The sequence below is a fragment of the Myxocyprinus asiaticus genome, chromosome 38 (assembly GCF_019703515.2).
Source record: "Myxocyprinus asiaticus isolate MX2 ecotype Aquarium Trade chromosome 38, UBuf_Myxa_2, whole genome shotgun sequence".
NCBI lineage: Eukaryota > Metazoa > Chordata > Actinopteri > Cypriniformes > Catostomidae > Myxocyprinus > Myxocyprinus asiaticus.
Genome location: NC_059381.1, coordinates 26,181,889 through 26,208,649, shown reverse-complemented (window position 1 = coordinate 26,208,649; position 26,761 = coordinate 26,181,889). Strand labels below are relative to the sequence as shown.

Genomic DNA, 26,761 nt, shown 5'->3' with positions numbered 1-26,761 from the left:
CAAAAATCCCACACTTATGGAATGTGTTGAAACTAAATGTTTTTTTAAATGATAAATATTACTAAAAACTTAAAGCGAAAGTGACCCGACAATAAAGCTTTTGAATCCAGTGAAAATTTTTGCATGAGATTCTTTTCTGTGTACACAAGTAAGAATACTAGCAAACGAGACCCAGTGACTCACCAGAGACGCTGTGCGGATGGTGGCAAAGTGCTCGCGGTTGCGATGGTGCTTGCGTTGTGGGGGCTGTGCAGGTGCTGTTAGGGCCTCTGTAGGATGAGGACGTGTCTCAGGATCCTCATGGTAAACTTCCTCTTCTTCCTGAAGGTCACAAGAGCAAGAAAATTTATTTCGGGTATTAAGATGTTTCCTGAGATGTAGAGCATCTCTGATTTGGGGTATAAAGTAAGAGCAACCTTCAAAAGGCTGAGGTTTTCTATGATACTTTAAAGCTTAAGTGTGTAATTTGTGCACCACTAGTGTTACCAACTGGAATTGCTAAAATAATTACTGTTTTCGAACATATTTCCCTAACACTCCCCCAGTTAGTGGCACAAACAGATACACCTGCCCCAAACTCATGCCACTGGTTGAATCAATGCTGCTGTGTCGGGATGTTCAAACAAACAGAGAAATGTTTTGATAGCACCACAGAGCCACAGTGTTTACACTTTTTTGGGAAATCAACCTACAGATGGCTTTCTGTCTTTGCATAAAATGGGTTAGGAATATTTTAAAGCAATAATTCAACCAGAAATAAAAATTCTCATCATTTACTCACCCTCCTGCCATCCCAGATGTGTATGACTTTCTGTCTTCTGCAGAACAAAAAGGAAGATTTCTAGAAGAATATTTCAGCACTGTAGGTCCATACAATGCAAGTGAATGTTGACCAAAACTTTGAAGCTCCACAAAGCACATAAATAGTAATCCTCAAGACTCCAGTGGTTCAATCCATGTCTTCTGAAGTGATCCAGTTGGTTTTGGATGAGAACAGACCAAAATCTAACTCCTTTTTCACTGTACATCTTGTCATTACAGTCTCTAGGCATGATCATGATTTCAAGCTTGATTACACTTCCTAGTGCTTGACACATGCACAGAGTGCTAGATGGCACCAGGAAGTGTAATCGAGCTTGAGATCATGATCGCCAAGGAGATGATGTCAAGATGTACAGAGAAAAATGAGTTAGATTTTGGTCTGTTCTCATCCAAAACTGCCTGGATCACTTCAGAAGACATAAACTCAACCACTGGAGTTGTATGGATTACTTTTATGCTGCCTTTATGTGCTTTTTGGAACTTAAAGTTTTGGTCACCATTCACTTGCATTGTATGGACCTACAGAGCTGAAATATTCTTCTAAAAATCTTTGTTTGTGTTCAGCAGAATAAAGAAAGTTATACACATCTGGAATGGCATGAGGGTGCATAAATGATGAGAGAATTTCCATTTTTTGGGTGAACTATCCCTATAAAATTTAAGAAGAGGTACATGAACATACAGGCTTCAGGTGTATGACCGAACTGTTAGACATCACAGTGTGGTCTTTCTCCAGGTCGAGGTCACTCTTGTCATCAGCAGCATCTGGAAGGCTGTTCACTGAGCTGCTCTGAGAGCTGGCACTGATGGACATGCTGGGAATGGACTGGTTACTGCCTACACTGCTCACTGTGCCTGTGCGCCCAGCACCGTGCTCCGGCTCCTAAACACAGAGACAAAAGATGTTCAGAGCTCAGCACTGCTCATGGTCATACAGTAAATAAAAAACAACAACAAAGAATTCTGTACCACCATTCTCCAAAATCCAGTCAATGTTAAAATGACTTATAGACCCACTAGTTAAAATACTTGTACTAGGAAATGTTTGAGATCTGACCTCATCTCCCTCCTGGGTCTCGGTGTTCGGCCCGTTGTGGGCCTCCTGAAAGAGGATCTTTTTCATCTTGCGGTACTGCAGGTTGTCCAGCTCTCGGACAGCATCTTTTGTCCGCAATATTAAGTCCATCAGGACAGATTCCGGCCTCTCTCGCTGGACGAAGGCATGCTATGATTTCAACAGAGCGAGTAGAAAACAAGGACGTTAGCGGAGAAAATTTTCCTGTGGATTACTATGACAAATAAAAAGTGATTAAAATGCACTGCTGTTCAAAATTTGGGGTTTCTCATTATCTTAAAAACCTATGCTTAAATGTTTGAAATTAGTTTTGTAGACAAAAATATAATTGTGCCAACATATTAATTTATTTCATTACAAAACTAAAATTGTATTAAAAATTTTTTTTTTTTAAATGGATGACTTGGACTGAATAATAAAGAAAAGCAGCCAAGTGCCCAGCATTCAATTAATGCGAGAATCAATACCGTTTGGCATCAATGACGTCAAAAACATTTAGATTAGAAAGCATGTGAATTATATATTTCAGCTTCGGTGGAGGGGAAGATTTTCAGTGAATTACAACTTAAATTTTGGTCTAGCTTCAGCACGAGTCACATGGTCGTTGTCACTATGAACTGTATAGAAAAGATCTGCGTAAAGATTCTTCAAAATATATTCTGAAAAAGTAACAGCATACAGGTCTGGAACAACATGAGGGTGAGTAAATAATGACTAAAGAATTTTTATTTTTGTGTGAACCATCTCTTTAAACTTTGAAGGTTTAAAGTAAACACCTGCAACAGATCCTCAGAGTGTGGTCTGTCTTGGGGGATTTTCTGAAGGCAAGAATCAACAAAATTTCTAAAATAATCTGTCCTGGAGAAAAAGAACAACACAGCAGGTTCAGTCAATGACTAAGGGCATTACACTAATACAAACTGCTTTCTTTACATGCATCCAGTATGAGGACTCACCATTCACTTGACTGCAGCGTGGGGCTCTCATTCTGCGCTATGTGGTATAAGGCACTCATCGCATTCATGTTAAAAAGAGGGGGCTTCCTTTCCGCTACAGCAAAAGGGAGAACCAAAAGTAAGACGTAGCATTTCACAACATCAAATAAATGCAGTTCATTTTATGATGAGCGGCATTTGTGCATCATAACCTAATTCTATGCAAGTGATCCCAAGAGACCAGATGTCGATCTTTCCATCATACTGTCCCTCGTCCATGGCTAGAATCACTTCAGGGGCCATCCTGAGAAAAAACAAAAAGTTGTATCAAAGATGCATTAGGCTGTGTGAATATAGTTATTATACAGTACAAAGACAAGCAGTGTGCTCACCAATATGGTGTCCCCACAAAAGAGTTGGCCGGAGAGGCGATGGAGGCAGAACCGAAGTCTGCCAGTTTGACCTGTCCAGGCTCGGTCAGCAGGATGTTCCCAGCTTTGATATCCCTAAGTGGAAAATAGGACACACACAGAATAATCAAGATTGGGGTTGTTATATTCGACACCAACGGGCAGTGCAGTTTCAAGTTTTCAGTGAATTCTCATAATAACAGATTGTGTTAAAGACTCTTAATGCTTTTGAGGAAGCACTTTTTGACCGATTCATTACAAGAACCAGGTCATTTGTTTGCAAATATAACTTCGCTGGTTTTGGCATAGGTTTTTTGTGCATGCAGCCAACGAGGACAATGCAATAGAAAGATTTTTATTATTTGGCAGTGCCCAGTCTTTCACACTCATCACATTCAATTAAGACTGAAAGGTCGGCTAAAACTATTTATTTTGCTGTGATGCTACTCAATACTCATGATACAGTTAATTTACAAAACATGGCAATAAGCCGTCGCATGCACGCACACACACACATACACTCTTGAACTGAACAGTGAATAAAAGCACTAACCTGTGAATCATGTTATGGGAATGAAGGTATGCAAGGCCCTGCAAAGCACCATGGGTAATTGCTGCAATCTCAATTTCCTGAAGGGGCTTTTTGTGAACTAATAAAAAAACAAACAAACAATAATGGGTGCATGTTCAACACCAATGGGGCTGGGTAAAAACATAGATTTTCCGATGCATTGTGATCTTTGAACGATCTCAATATCGATTCTTTAATCCCAAGATCGATCTTTCACTTTATGTGGCAACCCTCTATAATGCAAGTACATCCCTCACATGTGCAAACAAATCTCACGCTACGTGAATACAAATGTTTATGATTAATCACTGGCTAGTAAATGTTCAGATTTTACTCACCAGGGATTGAGTAGTATAGTAGAGAAGAAGTTATTAGCAGAGAGTTATTTTCACTGTATGTTGAGAGTAAAAGTTTGGTTTAACTCATTCTGTGTCCAAATATGAGATCCACGGATCCATATGTCATTGAATAATGTCTCTTTTAATACCCTTTCTGTTTTACAGTCAGTTGTTGATCAAAAACAACAAAAAAAAAGAAACATTTAATTCTAATGACACATGGATGCACTAAACAAAATATGCACGTCCTCTCTCATTATATGCCCTTATTGGCTGATGCTGCTAGTCTTAAAGAGACATGTGTTCTACATATCAATGCAAATACTTATAAACTGTACAAATTATGCAAGTAAACATTACAAATGTAACGAATATATATGCAACAAAATATTTGTCATTTCAAGACTTTAATTAATGGAATAGACTGAATTTGGCTAAGTTAAAAAAGCTAAATATGACAAATTTGATGAAAAACTAATGATTAAATATATATATAAATATAAATATATTTTTGAATTGTACCTAGAAGGGTTGTCTAGATGGTTTCTTTATCATTTACAGCATTAACTGAGAGAATTTCATTTATATGTGAGCAAAATGGACATTGTAACAGAAATGTAAACATCTAAACCCAAGTCAGGTACAGGTGCAGGACAAAATATAACAAATTTGATAACTTGACTTATAACAGGTCTTGAATTAGGTCTTCAGTCATTCTGCTTAACATCTTTTGTGTTTGACAGACGTCACAGAGGTTTGGAACATCATGAGGGTGATTCAATTATGACAGAATTTTCATTTTTAAGTGAATCTTATCATTAACTCACTTTCATGCCGTCCCAGATAAGTATGTCTTTCTTTTTCTGCTGAACACAAAGATTTTCAGAAGACTATTTCAGCTCTGTAGGTCAATACAATACAAGTGAATGGTGATCAGCACTTTAAAGCTCCAGAAACCAGAGACAGTTGTAGTAAAAGTAATCCATAAGACTCCAGTGGTTTAATATGTCTTCTGAAGCGATGCAATCACTTTGGGTGAGAAACAGATCAATATTTCAATACTGTTTTACTATAAATCAAAATGTGGAAGTGAATGTGAGAGTGGAGATTTATAGTAAAAAAAGGACTTAAATTATAATCTGTTTCTCACCCACACTTATAATATTGCTTCTGAAGATATAGATTTAACCACTGGAGTCATATGGATTAATTTTAAGTTGCCTTTATGTAATTTTTGGAGCTTGAAAGGTCTGGTCACCATTCACTTGCATTGTATGGACCTACAGAGCGGAGATACTCTTCTAAAAATCTTTGTTTGTGTTCTGTAGAAGAAAGTAAGTTATACACATCTGGGATGGCATGAGAGTGAGTAAATGATGAGAGAATTTTCATTCTTGGGTGAACAATCCCTTTAAAATCCCTTTTAAGTCTAACAGTCATCTTAAAATATATTAGCACACACTAAAATATTATAGCTAAGGATTTAGGATTTACTTTTGTTTTGAGCATAAATTATGCCTGGCAAATAAATGAGCACACCCACATTCTGAATAAAAACATGATAAAGGTTTCATATAAAACTAAATGGCATCTCACCTTCAAGGAGGTCAGAGGCTGAGCCCAAACAATACTCCATGACAAGCTGAGGGAAAGGAAGATTAATCATTTCATACATATTTAGTAGTAGTGGGGTACTGAACAGAGGTTACAACTGTTGTTTATATACTCGTTATAAAATGCTTTGCCCATGAGAGAGAGAGAGAGAGAGAGACAGCGAGACAGCCTGGGAATGGCGAGATCTTACCCATGCTGTGTGTTCCCGCAGGTAGCATCCTTTATATTCTATGCTGTTTGGATGTTGTATTCTCTGTAGGAATCTGACTTCCTTAATGATATCCTGCCATTTCTAAGTAAAGAAAAGATTATGTAAAACCAAAAAATGAGCAGTCGTCTTTAAAATAAATGTCCCTCATTACATTAATATACAGCTCTTCAGAAGTGTGCAATCAATTCCAATGGACAGATCAGTTTCCACTATCTAAAATGAGCAGACTGGACATATCGACTCACTAACATGCGTAGATCTGAAAAAGAAAGTCAGTCCTAAGAGCTTCTGAAGGAGTCTTTGCACACAGATTACGTCTAATCTGATTACTGCTAATCTGAAATTACAAGGGAAAACACTTCCACCCACTAAACTATGAATGGCCTTTGTTTCAATATGAGGTGTTACACGAGAGACTAAATGTGACTGCAGCAATTGACTTTTTTAATTGTTACTTAATAATGGTTGTATGATGTTGCCCAAGCCATTGTTAGTGAAATGTCACTATTTGAAAAACCCCTGAGATTGGTTTTCCTGTGATCTCAGTTTTTATTGATTTTGAACCAATGGTAATATGGGACAGCACACAGAAACTATGCCATAACTGTATTTCACTAGAGGTCGACAGATACTGGATTTAGCCGATACTGATAACCAAGATGGTGGAAAGGCCCATAACCGATTAATCAGCCGATATTTTTTTTGGACTGTTTTTTTTTTATTATTTATACAGTGATGAAACATTTCTTAGTCTTTCCTTACTATGACAGGCTTAGACATTGAGGCTACAAGAGTCCAAAATGAATAAAATCCAAAAAGCAGTTTAGTATGCAACCAAAATCCCAATAATAACGAGAAAAATTAAGATTTGTTGCATAAGGCTGAACTTTAAACTATAAACAAGCCCTATTACTATAAACTTGGCTCTGTTACAATGCTTTATATGTTAGTAATTACCAAATTAAGCTTTTTATAGCCTATATATTCACCAGATGAAGAGTTTTGTATATACAGTATAAGTATAGTTGTGCTCAAAAGTTTGCATACCCTTGGAGAATTGGTAATATATGTACCATTTTTAAAGAAAACATGAGTGAGCAGGCAAAACACATTTCTTTTATTTTTTATGGGATTCATATTCAACTTTAGGTTATAACAGAATGGCACAATCATAAAAAAAAACATGGCAACTATGAAAAAAATGAAATTACCCCTGTTCAAAAGTCTGCATACCCTTAGTTCTTAATACTGTGTATTGCCCCCTTTAGCATCAATGACAGCGTGCAGTCTTTTGTAATAGTTGCAGGTGGTATAGCTGGTGGTATAGCTGCCCATTCGTCTTGGCAAAATGCCTCCAGGTCATGCAAAGTCTTTGGTCGTCTTATATGAACCGCATGTTTGAGATCTTCCCAGAGTGGCTCGATGATATTAAGGTCAGGAGACTGTGATGGCCACTCCAGAACCTTCACCTTTTTCTGCTGTAACCACTGGAGGGTCAACTTGGCCTTGTGCTTAGGGTCATTGTCATGCTGGAAAGTCCCAAGAGCGTCCCATGCACAGCTTTCGTGCAGAAGAATGCAAATTGTTTGCCAGTATTTTCTGATAACATGCTGCATTCATCTTGCCATCAATTTTCACAAGATTCCCCTTGCCTTTATAGCTCACACACCCCCAAAACATCAGTGAGCCACCACTATGCTTCACAGTGGGGATGGTATTCTTTTCACTATAGGCCTTGTTGACCCCTCTCCAAACATAGCGCTTATGGTTGTGACCATAAAGCTCTATTTTGGTCTCGTCACTCCAAATTACAGTGTGCCAGAAGCTGTGAGGCGTGTCAAGGTGTTGTCGGGCATATTGTAACTGGGCTTTTTTGTGACATTGGTGCAGTAAAGGTTCTTTCTGGCAACTTCACCATGCGGCTCATTTTTGTTCAAGTATCATCCTATTGTGCTCCTTGAAACAACCACACTTTTTCCAGAGCAACCTGTATTTCTCCTGAGGTTACCTGTGGGTTTTTCTTTGTATCCCGAACAATTCTTCTGGCAGTTGTGGCTGAAATCTTTTTTGGTCTACCTGACCTTGGCTTGGTATCAAGAGATTCCCCCAAATTCTTAATAATAGATTGAACAGTACTGACTGGCATTTTCAAGGCTTTGGATATCTTTTTATATCCTTTTCCATCTTTATAAAGTTCCATTACCTTGTTACGCAGGTCTTTTGACAGTTCTTTTCTGCTCCCCATGGCTCAGTATCTAGCCTGCTCACTGCATCCATGTGAGAGCTAACAAACTCATTGACTATTTATACACAGACACTATCTGCCATTTAAAAAGCGACAGGTGTGGGAAATTAACCTTTAATTGCCATTTAAACCTGTGTGTGTCACCTTGTGTGTCTGTAACAAGGCCAAACATTCAAGGGTATGTAAACTTTTGATCAGGGCCATTTGGGTGATTTCTGTTATCATTATTATTTAAAAAGTAGCCAAACAACTATGTGATAATAAATGGCTTCATATGATCACTATCCTTAAATAAAAAGACATATTTTCAAAATCAATGCCAAAATTTCACAATTTCTGCCAGGGTATGCAAACTTTTATATATATATATATATATATATATATATATATATATATATATATATATATATTTTTTTTTTTTTTTTTTCACAAGATAAGGTTTATTGATGAGGAATACAAAAATAAAAACTATCTGCAACAATCGGTAGAGAATTTTGCCCATAACCGATAGTTTCTAAAAGCAACTATCGGCACTGATTAATTGGTAAAACCGATATATCGGTCTACCTCTCATTTCAATCACCATGTCTACCCTTAAAATGCAGAGAGAAAAGTTGAATTCACAACAACAGTTGCAGGACTGTGTAATGACTATAGGATTCAGGAAAACTGACCTCATTGGACTGTTTCCCACTGTAGGACATCTTTTTGATGGCCACCACCTCTGCAGTCCGCACATCTCGGGCCTGAGCAAGGAACACATCAGATATTTTACAATTTACCAAAACATGTTTTTGGCACTTTCCATGATTAGGGTACAAAAATGAGATGGTACAATTTAAAATCACAATTTTAATAGAAACTTCATCCACTTTTCATGCTATGCTAATTTTTATGTTAGATAACAATTAATCTAACATATCTTATAGTTGTCCCCCAAAAGAACATGCAATTTGTGTCTTAATTGCTTAAAAAAAAATAACCATACCAATTTGTACCCTATTCATACATCAAGCACAGAACAAATTATTGTCAGTTGAATTTACATATTTTCAAGAATAGAGGTCAACCAGTATGGGTTTTTTAATGGCCGATGCCTGATATCCAGAGAGCAGGGTGTCCAATAGGCCTATATAATGCTGATATGTCACAAAATTGAATATAATAGTAAATGACATATACATAAATTGGCAAAAAATTTGTAAGCAGTTACTCCTGGTTTCTGTTTAGTCTTCCCATTTTAGTAATTGTTTGCACAAAGAAATTGTAATAAATTAGGAAAAAGGAAATAACAACAGTGCACACAGTAGTCGAGCAACCACGGATGGTATGTGCGCATTAACAATCGCATTTTCTCACAAAAAGACAGAATCAAACTATTTGTGCATACAGTGCACAGTGAATATGACATTTACTTATAGCGCACATGAAGTGCTTTTACTTTGAAGTTGCTCTATCACTCTTGTGCGGATGCTTGGAGTGTCATAGACTGACCAGCGCATAACATTCGTGAGTCAGAGGGACACAGTTTTGATCCAGGTTATTATAAAACATGCTTAAGAGGAATATGTACAAGCACTACACAGGAAGAAAGCAGATTTGCACAAGTTTCGTGAGGTTTGTGAATTAAATCTCTCTAAACGAGATATTAGCATATTTGCAGACAATATATGATAGAAGTTTTACTGATTTAATCTTTTTATCATTAGACAAGACAGTTAACAGTTACAGGTAAATGCTGAGAAGAGAGAGGAAAACTAAACACCCGAGCACTTTAAACATCATGAGCTCATATGCACTGTCGCGGCTCTGATTTGCGGGACCGTTTAAATAAGATGTGTTTGCACGCATTTTTGTGGTAACACTATGGCACGTAACAACAAAACAAACTGTGATTGGTCATTTACATGTCTCAGAAGACTCCTTCACATGCAAGAAGGTAATTCTCAGCATCATCGTGGCTTAAGAAACATATCAGCCAAAAGGGAAAATGTTAAAATACCAAATATCGGCAGATTTGTTGGCCTTGGAGATATAACGGTCGACCCCAATCCAAGACCCTCAATAGGTAATAACAGATACACATGAAATACGTACAAAATAAACAGCGCCAAAGCTCCCATGACCGATCTCACGAAGGTCTGTGAAGAGCTTCTCGGGGTCCTCCTTGAAGAAAAGGTCTGCGATATTGGGGTCCTTCAGGCTCCCTGCCCGGCTGGTAGAGGGCATGCTGCGAGCCAGGGGACCCACCGCACTTGCAGGGGACTATCTGGCCTTGCGACTGCAACGCGTCAGGCCCCGCTGGTTACTCATCTGCCAGAGGGAGGCAGTGTACACATAGAGACCTACAGCAGAAAGACAGATATTAATTTTTTTAATTATATTTATTTATCACACATACAGTGAAATTCTTTTTTTTCACATATGTCATGAGTGCAGGGTCAGCCATGTTACGGCATCCCTGGAGCAGATAGGGTCAAGGGCCTTGCTCAAGGGCCCAACAGTGGCATCTTGGTGGTGCTGGGGCTTGAACCCCCAACCTTCTGATCAGTAACCCAGAGCCTTAACTGCTGAGCCACCACTGCCTGTTGATATTGTTAGATATCAACAAATATGTAAATAATGAGAGGTTTTGTTTACTTTGAGGCACAAGTAGCAAGTAAAGCAGATATTTTATAATAGCATCTCAAATAACCCCGTCTCTAAATGGAACATAATGACAAAACTGACCACTTAACGTTTCAGTTAGACAGCTCTTCCTGTCTAAGTGGGCAGTTCAAGGCTAATTTAAGCTGCAATATAGTCCAGACCTTTGCCGTTTTAGTCAAAGGTCTGGCTACACAAGACTAACTGGATTATATAGTAACAGTCTTAACTCAGCTCAGATACTGATTAGGACCCGTGTCCTGACCATTTCTGTCTATAAGCTGTAAATACATCAGGTTTAAAAGTACGACAGCTGATGTGCTCCCAGCTTTCTCATTGACCTGTTCTGCTGCATTCTTATTGCATCTTCTGGCTCATTCAGGTTTAGAGGGAATTGAGACAATGTGTTGCCAATTCGTCAAACTGTGGGCGTATTCACAAACCATTAGAGCCAATTAGCCGGATGAATGAATGACTGAACATACAGTGACAGTGGTGAAACGGGTCACTGTGATGACCACTACAGACCCTATGAAAAACATCTTACAGTTCAGTGGCAAATCCATCCCTCCTCTCTCTTTATGATGCTACTAAACAAGGACATTATAGCAGCATGAATAAGGACGTAACTGAGTGGACGAGTGAAAACGTGGTGCAGTTTCCTTATGCCGACACCTAAAAGGTTGATGCTCAAAGCATGGAAGGCTAGTCAGCAAGGAAACTCCATTGTGCAGTCATTCATGACCACTGGCATTCTTCACAACCCTTTAGCACTCTTTCTGTGCTAACTGGCTGTTGAGCAGGGCTTTTAGTTATACAAACATATAAATGTGTGAACCACTTTCTACGTTTTCAACTATGACAAAAGTTCCAAAAATGCAGAATGGTCAAGCGTGGCTGGCAAAATACTGAATTAAACTACAGTATTTGTTCAGGAAAAAAAAAAAAAAACTCATTTTATTCTCTACTGTACTGTTGTAATTTCTTAACACATGGTCACTATCTTTACTAAGAAGAGTATAGACAAAATCATAACAACATTTTTCACAAGAGTCTTAAAGGATCCTGCCGTTCACCAAAAACACCACAGCCATGGGTAAACAACAGATTAAGATCTTAAAGACTTTTTTTAAACACTCAAGAAAGCAAGTAATGTCTATTCCCTCAGACATGTGATAACACAGAGGGGAAGCTGGAGTCACAAGACAGACTGAGGAGGGTGACTACGGTCTGACACAGGCTTGGATTTTATTTATTTTCTCCTCTGAACTGTAAAGGCAGTGGGTGAATCTTTAAGAACCACAACACTGACCAATGTTATGAAGAGAGCTGTAAATAGTATAGCCAAATGTGTTGCAGCAATGTCAGCTAAATTTCATAGAATTAATTATTACATGAGAAAGTGAGTTTCACATGGTTGCTAATGACAAATTGTGCAAATCAACTAGACATGGGGCCTGGGTAGCTCAGCGAGTATTGACGCTGACTACCATCCCTGGAGTCACGAGTTCGAATCCAGGGCGTGCTGAGTGACTCCAGCCAGGTCTCCTAAGCAACCAAATTGGCCCGGTTGCTAGGGATTGACAGACTCAGATGCGTAGGCAACTGAGATTCGTCCTCTGCCACCACAAGGACTTGGAGCACATTGGGAATTCCAAATTGAGGAGAAAAGGAGAGAGAAAAATAAAACCAACTACACATTTGGACTTTTTAATTAAAGGAACAGTTCACTTAAAAATCCAATGACTTTTAAAGCGATATGATCAGTTTTGGCGAGAAACAGACCAAGACTCAACTAATTTTTCACTATAAATCTTGACATCTGCAGATAAATGTTGGTCCATTTCTCACCGAAAACTGATCAAATCACTTTCGAAGAAATGGATCAAACTACTTGAGATATATGGATTATGCTACCCTTTTGTTGCTCTGATGTCCTTTTTGAGCATTAAATTTTGGAACCCATTGACTTGTATTGGATGAACAAACACGCATCGTGTCCTTTAAAAAAAATCTTTGTGTTCCGCAGAAGAGTTTGAGATGGCATAAGGGTGAGAAAATTAAAAGCATTATAATATTTGGGCGACCTATTCCTTTAACATGTAACGGATTAATTTGTGCCTCAATTTGTTTATTAAATAACATCATGTCAGTTGTGATAAGACTTTCCAGTGTTATGGAATTCACAATCTTTGATATCTAGGGTCCTTTCATCCAAGCACTTTTGGTGCACACCCAGATTCGAATGACATCAAAGTTTGGTTCGTTTGGATGATGCAAGCACTGTTTTCCGAACTCGGTTGCACACCCACGAATAGCATGTTTGAAAATGTGGTCTGGGGTACGGGTCATGTTAACACTGGTACAGTTTGCTGTTGATATGAATGCAATCCTACCAAACCGCGGAAGTGAAATTTGCATCTTTGCAGGCTCGCGATCGCCATTATTATGGTATAATGCATTTCTCATGCCTGCTTGTCTCCAAATAAATCACCATCAGAGAGATGCTCACATTATTCACATCTCTTGCAACGCATCCACAGGCTAGCGGGTGAGATGAATACTTTAATAACACAGCAAAGCTGATGATTTCTTGAGCTGTAACCTAGTTACGTTGGTAAACAGTTGCTGCTTGTACTCATGTGGATGACGCAATCGGCCCGCGATTTGGACCCAAATTATATGGTGTTAACAGAGACCAGTGGGTGCAGGGGGAGGAAACGAACTCTGGATTGGTCTAAGCCAGGGGTCGGCAACCTATGGCACACGTGCCAGCATTGGTACGCGGAGGGGTAATCACTGGCATGCCAGCAACAGCGAGAGGAGTAGAATATTTTATTTATATAAAATTCTGCACCTGCATCCCAATCTACATCTTGATGTAATCTTTCCTCACTGTCACGCAGCAATGTGTTTTCATGAGCTGAATGGGAGGCTAAGCAAACAGTTAAAATGTGACGAGACTGCAGTATACCCAACAGACTCGTGCAGCGCGTGCAAGCCATTCACGCATCACGAGCCGGCAGTACTTCACTTCCAGATAATCGCATGAGTAAACGTGCCCGCTTCGGTCAGGCTGCGCGGATGACAGCCTACATTCCGTGTTTCATTTGTTTCTTTTTGCTTTCAGAACAACACGTGTAATAAGGAAAACACCACTGTTAATCCTTGAGATTTCGCATACAGGTACACCCTCCTTAAACATGGTCACAGTCACACTCAAAATTACATTAAATGATTAAAAGAGAAAACATAAACCCACATCATGTGGTTCAAAAGTCTTTTCAAATCGTGTGGTTCATCGAGTCTTTTCAAAACATAAACCCACATCATGTGGTTCAAAAATCGGAGTCTTTTCAAAATATAAATTAAACCTGGAAATAAAGTTTTAGGATTTTGGAGGTGCGATTCACCGAAAAGGGTTAAATAGTTGAGCGGCTTGTGATGTGCGAATGGCTTGCACACGCAGCTGAGTCTCATCACACTTTAATAGTGTTTATCCTCCCATTCAGCTGATGAAAACACGCTGCGTGAACATGAGGAAAGATTACATCAAGATGTAGATTGGAATGCAGGTGCGAAAAACTTCATCCAAATAAAATAGTCTGCTCCTCTCTCGCTGTTGCTTGTGTGCTAGTGATGTCATGATTACAATGATATAAGAAATATATAAGATTCCAAAAAACTTCGAGATCAGTGATCAAATAAGCAACATTAACTGTGTCAACACATTTTGTACAAAAGGACAGGTTTTATTTCATTAAAGCACTTTCACAAGATGCTCTGTGAAAATTCACATGCATGATCATGACTTCATCATAATCATCGGGTTTTGCAAAATTTTTTACTCAAAACTCAGTTATGCTGATAATATCATCTGTAATGAAAAATTAAATTATAAAAATGAAAAATAGAAATGTTTTCACAAGTTGTCTCAAATTTCAGATACAATCACATACATGCACATGGGGGGTGGGGTTGTCGGCACAGCCATTGACCAGGAAAATAAAAAATGGTACTCCATGTCAAAAAGTTTGCTGACCCCTGGTCTAAGCAATGGTACCATGTGTGAAAGCACCCTTACTTTCACTGTCACCATGGTTAACAGGCATGATTTGTGGCTATTTAAAGGTGCAGTATGTAACAATTTTCACGTAATATTCGCCTTTTTTTTGCCAATGTGTGAACGGCTTGTAACGCAACTTAAAAAATGAGCCCTTCTCGGACTTCCTAGGTTGCCTTTTAAAGCCTGTAGACTAATTTTCATGTGAAGGGAGCGAGTCTGTTTTGCCAAGAAAATCCAAAGGATGTGACGTTTATGCGTGCTCCCAAGCCTTCTACTGAGTCCCGTCTGGCTAAGCGGGAATGTGATCGTGGTCGAGCGAAAACTAGAGTAAACATCGGCAGGGCATTTGATTCCTGGAGGGACATTTGTCCGGTTTTTGGGATCAAAACCGACCCTGAATTGGCGTTCTTCTTATTGGACAGGTAAGCTTACATAACTGTAAAGAATGTGAAATATATTGCCATAAGGACTGATCTGTGTAATTTTATCTAACTTGATCTTGCCTGCTAACGCTGACGAATTGCAAGCTACCTTGCTTCGTAACTTTCAAATAATTTAAATGATCTTCTCTTTGTACTAAAAGTCAGGCATACAGGATAAATGTAAGTAAATACGCTGGTTTCTTGATCGTAGTAAGACATATTCCATACAAAACATACAATAGTTTTTTCCCTCAGGCTATCCTTCTCATGAACAGTTAAAACTGCCCCACTGAGCAATAATTAATGTGCAGTACACAGTTTAGTCTTTTTATATTATCCAACACATCCAACCTCTTCTGCCATTACATTCCCTTGCACTGTATATAACCGATTTGTATTTAGATTTGCACTACATATGTGTATGTGTGTGTGTGTGTATATATATATATATGTGTGTATAAGTGTATGTGTGTATATGTGTGTGTGTGTGTGTATATATATATATATATATATATATACATATTGTGTATTCTATATATATTTTATTTTCAATATTTATCTATGTTTTATTCCATTTTTAATTATTTTTTTAAAAGTCTTGTTGCTGTTTTTGTATTGTTGTGTACTGTAAGCTCCTGTCACCAAGACAAATTCCTTGTATGTGTAAGCATACTTGGCAATAAAGCTCATTATGATTCTGATTCTGAATAGTGCAACATAAGCGTGCAGTGCAACAGTAAACTGTCTGGTATATTTCAGTAGTATGTAGCTATATGTGTGTATCAGTATGCTATGTTAGCTTTTAAGTAGTTTTAGTTTAGTCTCAAAGTTTGTAGTAAAACAATCATAACTGTGTAATTTTAATTATGCTACCTCATCTGTCAGCAAGATTCCGGTGGATCACGTTCAGTCTCTTTGTACGTTACGTCATTGTTATGGCCGATGCTCGCTCTCTCACGTCCCTATGGAGTGTGTGCACGAGCGCGAGCAACAGGTAGCTGGCTGCAGTTCACTTAACAGCCACAGGTGTCATTAATAACAAGGGTTTCTGAATCTTACAAACTGTACCTTTAAGGAATTGAAAATGGGATTGACTTTGGTTACTTGTTAATTCGGACAGTATTCAATCCACTTCAGCCTGTTGTATGAACAGGACAATTTGAGAGTCACAACTGTAGTAAATATGCTTCTTAATCCCAAACACTGACAGTGTGAACATAACCACCTTCAGTGTAAACACCCATTTAGGACTAGCATGAGCAATAATTATCGAAGATGCTCTAAGTAAGCACCACTAACTAATTACTCTTCTTAATGTTTGATCAGTTGCAAAAACAGCCAATATTTCATACACACCCAAAGGCTTCAACTTTACATTTACATTTATGCAAATTTTTATTTACATTTGTGGCAGATGCTTTTATCCAAAGTGACTTACAATGCACTTATTACAAGCAAGTGCCTTGCTCAAGGACACAATGGTGGTGGCTGTGGGGATCGAACCAGCAATCTTCTGCTTACAAGTTCTATGCTTTAGCCCATTATGCCACCCCTCCACTTTAGTAATGACTTTTTTGAAGGCACACAAATTAACCCCACAGGGCACAATGTCAACAGTATACAACTCTTTGGCTGAGTAAGCCTAATTAACTGTGTTGAGTTGAGAAAAAAAATGAATAAAAAAACCCCCACTTACTTCAGGGATATCAGACAGTACTGACCTATTCTATCTACCTTATTTTTCAGCAAAACTAGGGCACCGCCATTAGCAACACTGAATGTGGACCACTTCCGGTATAAGCCATTTCCAGCTATTTTAGCTATGCAAAAATACTACATTATGCTGCTTTATATTACAGGCCGGCAATAAATATCAACATATTACTATCATTAATTACGATTTTCATAAACTCATTGGTTTTGAGCACATATAGTTTTACCGTTTATTGCATTTTGCCATAATTTAGTCACATACTGTTGCACTGCTGAATGAATGAAATCAGGCACTGACATGACGTCTTGACACGCCTCCACAAACTTTACACAACCAGCAGAGAGAAGAAAGATGCCGGGAAAATGCTGCTTCAACTTTCTTTGCACCAAAACTGCATCTTGTTTCATCTTGGCAAAATAATAAACACATTTTACTCTCCATTCTTGTCAGAGAGCATTCTCTCTTTCTTAGCAGTGTATAGTAAACAGACACACAGACCACGCATTCAGCATGGCTTATGAAACATCGCCTTTGGAAGTAAATAAATAAATGCATAATCGGAGGTTTACATGGAGACAAGAAACACTGCATCGTCACAATCTCTGTAAAAAAAGAAGCCGATTTTATTACCGTCTCTTCAATACAACAACACACAGCAACAAGTGAATGATTTACTTACTCTTTTACTATAAATGGTTAAGTTAGAAAATGATCCGACATTACGCCATCATTCTGCTGTACATCCTGTGGTTGTGTGATAGTTTACAAACTTATATCAGTAAATTCTGGTATTATTATCCTTCTGTTTATTTATATTGCGGTCAATAACAGCAGAACTTTTACACATTCACTGGAAATGCAGCCGCCTCTTACTTCCGCGATGCAAAATAAACTGGATAGAGATAACATGTAGCCTTTCAGAAAAATTGCTGAATTACTCATTATGGATGCTCCTCTGGGACAAAACAGAATCCAGCACTGCAGACATAAACCAATAAGGAATTATGCTATACATCAGAAAATACATATGCTATACTTCCTAAAAGTACCTACATAATTATTATCAATGCTTTCACTTTCAATAGTGGTGATAAAAAAAAAAAATCATAAAGGGATAGTTCATTGAAAAATTTAAATTCTCTCATAATTTATTCACCCACATGCCATTCCAGATGTGTATGACTTTCTTTCTTCTGCTGAACATAAACGAAGATTTTTAGAAGAATATTTCAGCACTGTAGGTCCATACAATGTAAGTGAATGTTGATCAGCACTTTAAAGCTCCAAAAGCACAGACAATCATAGTAAAAGTAATCCATACGAGTCCAGTGGTTTAATTAATATCTTCTAAAGCGAAATGATTGCTTTGGGTGAGAAACAATCAATATTTAAGTCCTTTTCACTATAATGGTTTACTTCCGGTCGCTCTCTGATGCGTGTCCACGAGGGGACACAATTCACGTTGCCTCTCGCGTGACGCAAGCGTGTTGGCATGTTCATGCAAGAACTGACGTGATACAACCTGAAGTGTGCTCAATCTGTTAACAAGAGAACGCTGTTCACAAGCTTCATTGGTTTTGCTTTCATTTGAACATACCAGTGTGCTTGCGTCACGCGAGCGGCAGCGTGAACACAGTCCCCTCGTGGAAGCGATTTGAAGAGCAACCAGAAGTAGGCCTAAATAATTATAGTGAAAAGGATTTAAATATTGTTGTTTCTCACCCAAAGTGATCGTTTTGCTTTAGAAGACATTTATTTAACCACTTGAGTCTTATGGATAACATCTACTAAAATTGTCTCTGCTTTCTGGAGCTTTAAAGTACTGATCACCATCCACTTGCATTGTATGGACCTAGAGCTGAGATATTCTTAAATTCTATTCTAAAAATCTTCGTTTGTGTTCTGCTGAAGAAAGAAAACAATACACATCTGGGATGGCATGAAGGTGAGTATATGATTATAGAGAATTTTTATTTTTAGGTGAACTATCCCTTTAACCTGTGCCTTGCATCTAAATTGAGTCTTGCTTAAGCAACATTCCATTGTGCTGCCTGTAAGCAATGCAAGCATGCAAGATCTGAGAGATAGAATAGTAACTCTAGTGTGAAAAAGACAAGAACTTGGCCATGATCTCTGGTTAGCCTTGTGGGAATTCCCTTAAACACTTCATAAAATGAGTAAGAGAGATCTGTTGGGCCTTAATCTCCAATAAGCAGTATAGATTTAGGGTTTGGTTTTGTCGGGTCTCAACCTCTACAAAGAATTTACACCAAACTAGAGTTGAGCCCACAATGAGAAAAACTTCAGTAGAACCAAAAACATTGGAGAGACTATCCTTGAGATCTATCTTGCCATGAGTTCCAGGTGTATTTCAACAGCAAAGAAATTGTTGACTTACAAATATCAGATTTCCAAGGAGTGAAAATAAACAGATTGCTAAATGATACAATCAATGTTCATCTTTTTATTTTGAGTTATGAAATACTAAAAAAAACACACACAAAAAAAAAACACCCCCTCTCAAACCATTTTAGAACTGACACAAAGTTTTCTGCTGGCTTGTTTGGAAACCAAATCTAACAAAGCAGATGAAGGCATTATATTGCAGAGAAAATAGAACCGATAGACTCTAAAAAGTCAAAGAAAAGGTGGAGTCTTTTAAAGAGTTCAGGTTAATTGTTTGGCATTCCAGTGTGCCCCATTGCCATTCAACTCATAGAAGCATTTTAAAAATCCACAGTATTCTGACTGATCATGTAAACATGCTTACACTGAATGTTTCCTCAACCAAGCAGCACTAGTTTCCCTTGCAGGTTGAATACCATTTCAGAAGATTGTAGAGGGTTCTGATGGCATTGTCTGTCTACACATTGATTGTCACTGTCTGACAAACACTGACAACACTGTCAAAATCCCTGCAATAGTTTATCAGATGATGTTTTCATAATTCAGCTGTACACAGAAGTCAAAACGATACCAGACAACACCAGACTTGTTCTTTTCAGTTTGTCTGTCCTTCACTGGAAGTCTCCTTTATTGATCAAGATCTCTGCTGTTAAATTGTTCTCGTTACAGAAGGTCCAGGCATCCAGTTGAATTTTTCAAAGGTGACATTCTCTCACACTTTTCAAGTTTTAGATATTTCTGTTATTTCCTAGAGTGTCACTTAACTTCAACAGCATTTCAGAACAGCCTATTTGAATTTGTATTAAATATGTCATGCATGCCTTATATGGAAGTGTATATGTTAACAATACAAAACAAAAGTGGTTAGTGCGGTCAATCATATTTAGAACAAGACAGTGGAACAGGGCAAGGTCATATTCCCTCACAAAAGACTGAAATGCTTGTATTACTAGTTTGGTCTACAGAAACGGTACTGCAAGCACAGGCTGATAGTAAGGCTAGTAAAATGCAGGCCTTACATGATATGTACAGTAGTCAAAAATGCTATACTGAACAGCTAAGGGTGTATATTGATCTCTGATACAGTATATAAAGCATTGAGACTTCAGTTTTCTTTACAAGTAGCATTTACATTTAAGATGTGACTGAAAAAAAAAAAGATTTTGTGGTAAAGTAAATACAGCAAAAAAGATTAAGTATTTTCTACACTGAATAAGTTAGTTTTAGCATGAATTTAAAAAATATTAAAGAGCACCTATTATGGTTTTTCAAATATTACCTTTCATGTAATGTGTTATATAGCTGTTTGTCAATGTAAAAAAGTGTGTAAAGTTTCAAAAATCAAAGTGCATGACAAATGGAGTTATTGACTCCCAAAAGAAAGACCCGATTCTGAACACCTGAAACGAGTCGTTAGTGATTCCAGACTTACTTCCTGTACTAACCTACGTAATTTGTTAACAAAAAACCCGCCTCTGGTCTGTTTACATGTACAGCCAGTGCAGGCTGTTAGCCTGTTAGCTGTTAGCCTCTGCTAACCGGCTAACTCACGTTATTGTCAAAGTACATATAAACTTACAACAGCGAAACGTCCTGTTCTCATCGTGCTTGCGATGGCGGTTAGGGTTGATCTTCCGATGTATCGCTATCGGACTCTGGCTCAAATTGGTAAGGTAAAACAGACATTTTTTTAGACGGAGCTGAAACTCTGATATGGTAGTGGACGTTTCCTTTCCGACATGTGCTGTAAATGGTAGACCAATCAGAGCAGAGTAGGCTCTCTGAAAGGAGGAGTTTAGAATGAATCCTTTAGAACGGATCATTGAACGAGTCGTTTTTGACACTGGGAAAAAAGGTAATGCTGCAATTTAAATTATGAGCAAATTAAAGTGTTTTTTGACCTTGGATGAATGTAAATCTATTGTATGAGACCTTTAAAACAAAATTAGGCACGTTTCAAAAATCATAGTAAGTGCACTTTAAGTAAATTCTACATTTGTACTCTGTTTAAACGTAAAAAATTAATGCTCTACCTTGTACGTAATATTATTTATGATTGTTTTTATCTTTACAAAGTAGAAAATCTTGTCATATTTATTTGCTAATTTGAGTAAATTGTACTTAACTTTTTGAAGCTGGTGTTCCCAGCTTAAATAATAAAGAGCCTGCATGGAATCACTGTTTTCAAGTTGATTTATACAGTTTTATTGTTGATTTTGTTGTGACGTTTGGTAACGTTTTGTTTTGTGATGTCTGAAGTTCATTTTCTACTCAAAATGAGCCATTCATGATCAAAAAAAATTCTGTTGATGTTAACCATCATCGTGTTTTTCGCACCAAGTGTCTGCGTGGGCAACTTTTGATCTTCTTTCTATCGCCACTAAAGCAAGTTTATGTTGTCTAATAAACTACATAGCATGAATTGAGCTTCACTGTGGAAGACTTCGTGCGTCATGTGGTACATGACCAAGTATGTTTAAAACATTGATTTGCTAGTACAGTTTTTAAAGCATGGCTTAATTCAGTGTGACATTGTTTGATTAAAATATCCACACACAAAAAAAGAGTGTATAATATGTACTTAAAACAGAGTATTGCAAAGTAAACTTTACTTGAGAATTTCTAGCTAAAGCCACCAAGACTTTTGTGTAGCCTTTACTTGAAAATATGGTCTGTTAAATTTACTAGCAATTTCTGCATGAAATTGCACAAATTCTGCATGAACTAAACCCCACTCCTAAATTTTTTCACTGTATAAAATAATATGTAATGTAATAATTGCATCAATTTAGTATGATTAACAAAAATGACGGTCTGGAAGGTCTGATATGATGTGACAGAAACCATATGCCAATTTACTACTAGGGTAAACAACAAGGAAAACATGCTAAATTTGTCACTAAAATTTCATTTTAGTTAGTCACTGCATCCTTAAAAACAATCAGAATAACAATTAATATCAATCATGTTATGTATATTAGAAAGGCTTGTTATTAGATTTTAGTATGAATAAAAACAACCATATGCACCTCGCTGAATGAACAAAAGAAAATTAAAACCACATTTATCTTTCAATCACTTAGTATGTATATGCATTGGGGCATTTTCATGCAGATGGACTGTCATACAAACCTTATTGCATTTTGAAATCGTTAAATGTGACAAGAAAACATATACACACAGACTGTTCACCAGATCCACATGCACAAAGAATGTGAAGAGCAGCGCAGTCTTCCTTAACAGCTCAATAGATGATCAATATTCAGGCTATACCGCTGTCATCAGAGACAATGTTTGAAAAAGATCTAATACATGGGGTAATTGAGATAAGGAGCAAATTATATTGTCCCTAGGCCAAGAGACTATCATAAATAATGCTTTATATACACTGCCTGGCCAAAAAAAAAAGTAGCTGTTTGGATTTAAATAAACAGATACTTAAGAGTCTATGATTGGATCATTATTGCAGTGATTAATATGTTTCAGCTGGCAACAATATTTTTAACCCTAAATGATGCAGTGTGTAGCTTCTCATTTCTTAAACAACCATGTCTGAAGACATATCCCGTGGTTGTGGGAAAGATGTTACTGTGTTTCAGAAGGGGCAAATTATTGGTCTGCATCAAGCAAAGAAAACAACTAAGGAGATTGCTGAAATCACTGGAATTGGGTTAAGAACTGTCCAACACATTAAAACCTGGAAGGATAGTGGTGAACTGTCAGCTTCGCAGAAGAAATGTGGTTGGAAAAAAAAAATCTTGAGTGATCATGATCAGAGATCACTAAAACGCTTGAAGTCACATCATAAAAAACATTGACAGTAGAACTCACAGCTATGTTTAACAGTGAAAGTAAGAGCATTTACACATGCACAGTGTGACGAGAACTTACAGGATTGGGACTAAACAGCTGTGTGACCACAAGAAAGTCACTTGTTAGTGAGGCTAATTGGAAAAAATGACTTCAATTTGCTATAGGGAGCATAAAGATTGGACTGTGGAGCAATGGAAAAAGGTCATGTGGTCTGATGAGTCCAGATTTACCCTATTCCAAAGCGATGGGCACATCAGGGTAAGAAGGGAAGCACATGAAGCGATGCACCCGTCATACATAGTGCCACTGTACAAGCCTCTGGAGGCAGTGTTATGATCTGGGGTTGCTTCTATTGGTCAGGTCTAGGCTCAGCAAGGTCAGCTGAATACCTGAATGTACTGAATGACAAGGTTATCCCATCGATGGATTTTTTTCTTCCCTGAGGGCATGGGCATAATCCAGGATGACAATGCCAAGATTCATCAGGCTCAAATTGTGAAAGAGTGGTTCAGGGAGCATGAGGAATAATTTTCACACATGGTCACCACAGAGATCTGACCTTAACCCCAATGAGAGTCTTTGGGATGTGCTGGAGAAGACTTTACAGAGTTCTTCAACTTTCCCATCATCATTACAAGATCTCAGCCAAAAATGTATGCAACTCTGGACGGAAATAAATGTTGTGACGTTGCATAAGGTTGTCGAAACAATGCCACAACGAATGCGCGCCGTAATCAATGCTGAAGGCGGTTCAACGAAATATTAGAGTATGCACCCTTTTTTTTTCTTTTTTTTTTTTTGCCCAGGCAGTGTCGTTATAATAGGGAAGAGTGCAGGGCAGTCCCGTGTGTTATGCAATGTCAACAGAGAGACATTAGGAATGCGGCGCGCGTCACTGAATGCAGCTTACAACATGATAAAACATGGCTTTAACATACTGTTTGCTTTTCATAATAGCCCATGGATGGCTATTTTATATAATTATGACAATATACTACCAAAAGGCCATTTCGCTTGATTTTATTTAGGCTAGTTATTAAAGCATGTTGTTGGCTGAGGAGTGTCACTGCAATAATACACGACCATGAACAATGTCTTATAAACTACGTGGATAGCTGATTCGTTTCCTGACTAATTAAATTGAGTGTGATTTTTATATATATATATATAAAAAAGGACAATTTCCCTAACTTTAGGTTCAATATTTCAAAGCATGACTTATGTAAGTTGACCAAGTTTAAACATGTAATTAGTTGGCTGTTTGATACTCAATTTATTGTTACTGTCAACGTAAAATTACATCAATAAACCAGTATAGTCCATGTTTATGATAACCCTGCATGTTGGAAGTGAACTGTCATTAAAACGTGCACAAACAAAACTAGTTTAAGCTGCCTAGTAGTAAAACTCCCTCTCGTTAGTGACAACCGACACTTGTGATAATAAACGGTTATTTTGGTCGTTTCACACGAAAAGTTGTGGACCAAACCCAGTTTAGCCATAATAATACTATTGTAAGATCGAGCTGTGCTGCTGGCTGAGAGTTAACTTCATACAACGACAAAATAACGACACGACTGTGACGAGCATCGGTTCGGTCGTGACCAGCACATATAAACGGCTCGTTTGAGGGTGTAGTTGAACTTACCCGTCCAACAGGCACTCCAAGAGACAACCTCAATGTGCTAATGTGGCTAATACACCAGCTATCCTGGGAGGAAACCGTGAGAATACAGGAGAGATTTGTCAACACAATCTCTAGTGTTTATTCCCCCGGAGCTTCGGCAGCTCGTGTAGTGAAGAAGAGTCGGTGTATTTACAGTATCCAAACCGTCGGCACTGACAGCGCTGAAGGTGATGACTCACCGGGAATATAAACTAAATCAGCTGGGGCCCTTCAGATCTACCCAGTTTACAGCTAACTCCCCACTCCCAGTCAGTCACTTCCCAAAAAAATGGCGGCGGGTAGTTTTCACCTCCTTCACTTCGTGGAAAACATGGGAGAAATGATGTGGGTAACCAGCACCATGAGCGCTCTCTATAACCACCCGGGATGTGACAGTCCCTCTGTTCCGCTCCACGGAGTTCAATGTCGCCCCGGCAGTACAAGTTCTTCATGCGTGGCGCGTCTATTTGTGTGGCCGGACCGTAATTTTCATCTCTCTCTCTCTCTCTCTCTCTCTCTCTCGCGCGCGCGCGCGCTCTGTCTATCTCTTTCTGCCTATCTGTCTCTGTCTGTCTGTCTCTCTATCTCTCTCTCTCTCTGTCTCTCTCTCTCTCTGTGTGTCTGTCTGTTTGTCTCTCTCTCTCTCTGTGTGTCTGTCTGTTTGTCTCTCTCTCTCTCTCTCTCTCTCTCTCGCGCGCTCTGTCTATCTCTTTCTGCCTATCTGTCTCTTTCTGTCTGTCTGTCTGTCTCTCTCTCTCTCTCTCTCTCTCTCTCTTCTGTCTGTCTCTCTCTCTCTCTCTCTCTCTCTCTGTGTGTCTGTCTGTTTGTCTCTCTCTCTCTCTCTCTCTCTCTTTGTCTCTCTCTCTCTCTGTGTCTGTCTGTTTGTCTCTCTCTCTCTGTGTGTGTCTGTCTGTCTCTCTCTCTCTCTCTTTGTCTCTCTCTCTCTCTCTCTCTGTGTCTGTCTGTTTGTCTCTCTCTCTCTCTCTCTGTGTCTGTCTGTTTGTCTCTCTCTCTCTCTCTCTCTCTCTCTCTCTCTCTCTTCAGAAGTAGCTGGTGCCATTTATTATTACAGAATCATCATTGTCTTCATGGCATTTTAAAATTGTGTCTACAGATGGGTGATTCTTAGGAAACCTGTCAAGACAATGTCCTGCTATATATAAAAAGATTAAATTATATATTTTAAATGAAGCCTATTTAAAATTATTAAGATTAAATTTTTTTTGCCTTGTAATATTATTTTCTTGACACATTACCCCCCATTTTTCATTATACTTTCTGATGTTTTGCCTCTTACTATTCCCGTTGTTTTAAATAGTTATTCTCATACTGTAACACAGTAAAATGCAGTTGTACAGTTGTTATTATATCAGTGAAAATGAAATGCAGTAGGCTACTAAGGGAACACTAGGCCTACTATGATGTATAAATACTTTGCAATTTAAATTTTATATATATATATATATATTCACATTGTGGTAATCCTTATCAGTAAAATAATCATTAACCCTTAAACGCATACCTCGGGTCTTTAGAGACCCAGGACCTCATTTCACCCCCTGTACCTCATCCATTTTTTGGAGTTGTGCCCACACCTCTTTAGTATTCCTCAATCTATCTCTTATAAATAGTGTAACACCTAACAAAAAATAAAATAAAAAAAGTATAATGGTTTAAGTACCAAAAGTGTATTGGGTCATTAGAGACCCGAGGTTTGTAATAGTGTCTGTTTTTTTGTTTAGTATTTTCACTTCCATAAATTATATTTTTTATGATTATTTCATATCTATATAAGGCTACTATTACA

General features: G+C 38.1%; 2 protein-coding genes across 4 annotated transcripts in view; one reads left to right on the top strand and one right to left on the bottom strand.

Moving 5' to 3' along the window:
- taok1b (TAO kinase 1b) overlaps positions 1 to 25,616 on the bottom strand; it is a 35,669-nt gene extending 10,053 nt beyond the window's left edge. Inside the window, exons 1-13 of one of the 2 annotated variants that reach the window (XM_051676946.1) lie at positions 24,937 to 25,616; positions 10,319 to 10,566; positions 8,896 to 8,967; positions 5,956 to 6,057; positions 5,748 to 5,793; positions 3,796 to 3,892; positions 3,225 to 3,338; positions 3,045 to 3,136; positions 2,854 to 2,947; positions 2,674 to 2,755; positions 1,880 to 2,047; positions 1,505 to 1,705; positions 184 to 321 (exon numbers count right to left, since the gene is read on the bottom strand). In XM_051676946.1, the coding sequence (XP_051532906.1) occupies positions 184 to 321; positions 1,505 to 1,705; positions 1,880 to 2,047; positions 2,674 to 2,755; positions 2,854 to 2,947; positions 3,045 to 3,136; positions 3,225 to 3,338; positions 3,796 to 3,892; positions 5,748 to 5,793; positions 5,956 to 6,057; positions 8,896 to 8,967; positions 10,319 to 10,450 (1,338 nt within the window). In that variant the 5' untranslated portion in view covers positions 10,451 to 10,566; positions 24,937 to 25,616. The remainder of the gene's footprint in view (positions 1 to 183; positions 322 to 1,504; positions 1,706 to 1,879; positions 2,048 to 2,673; positions 2,756 to 2,853; positions 2,948 to 3,044; positions 3,137 to 3,224; positions 3,339 to 3,795; positions 3,893 to 5,747; positions 5,794 to 5,955; positions 6,058 to 8,895; positions 8,968 to 10,318; positions 10,567 to 24,936) is intronic. The other variant, XM_051676947.1, reaches the window with a different exon arrangement.
- The window catches only part of LOC127428518 (coronin-6-like), a 60,841-nt gene that overhangs the window by 30,714 nt on the left and 3,366 nt on the right, over positions 1 to 26,761 (top strand). The window contains exon 11 of one of the 2 annotated variants that reach the window (XM_051676952.1): positions 1,559 to 1,703. The exons of the other annotated variant lie outside the window; for it this stretch is intronic. Within the exon in view, the coding sequence (XP_051532912.1) occupies positions 1,559 to 1,606 (48 nt within the window). The 3' untranslated portion in view covers positions 1,607 to 1,703. Of the gene's footprint in view, positions 1 to 1,558; positions 1,704 to 26,761 lie in introns of those variants that run through there. 2 annotated transcript variants of the gene reach the window in all.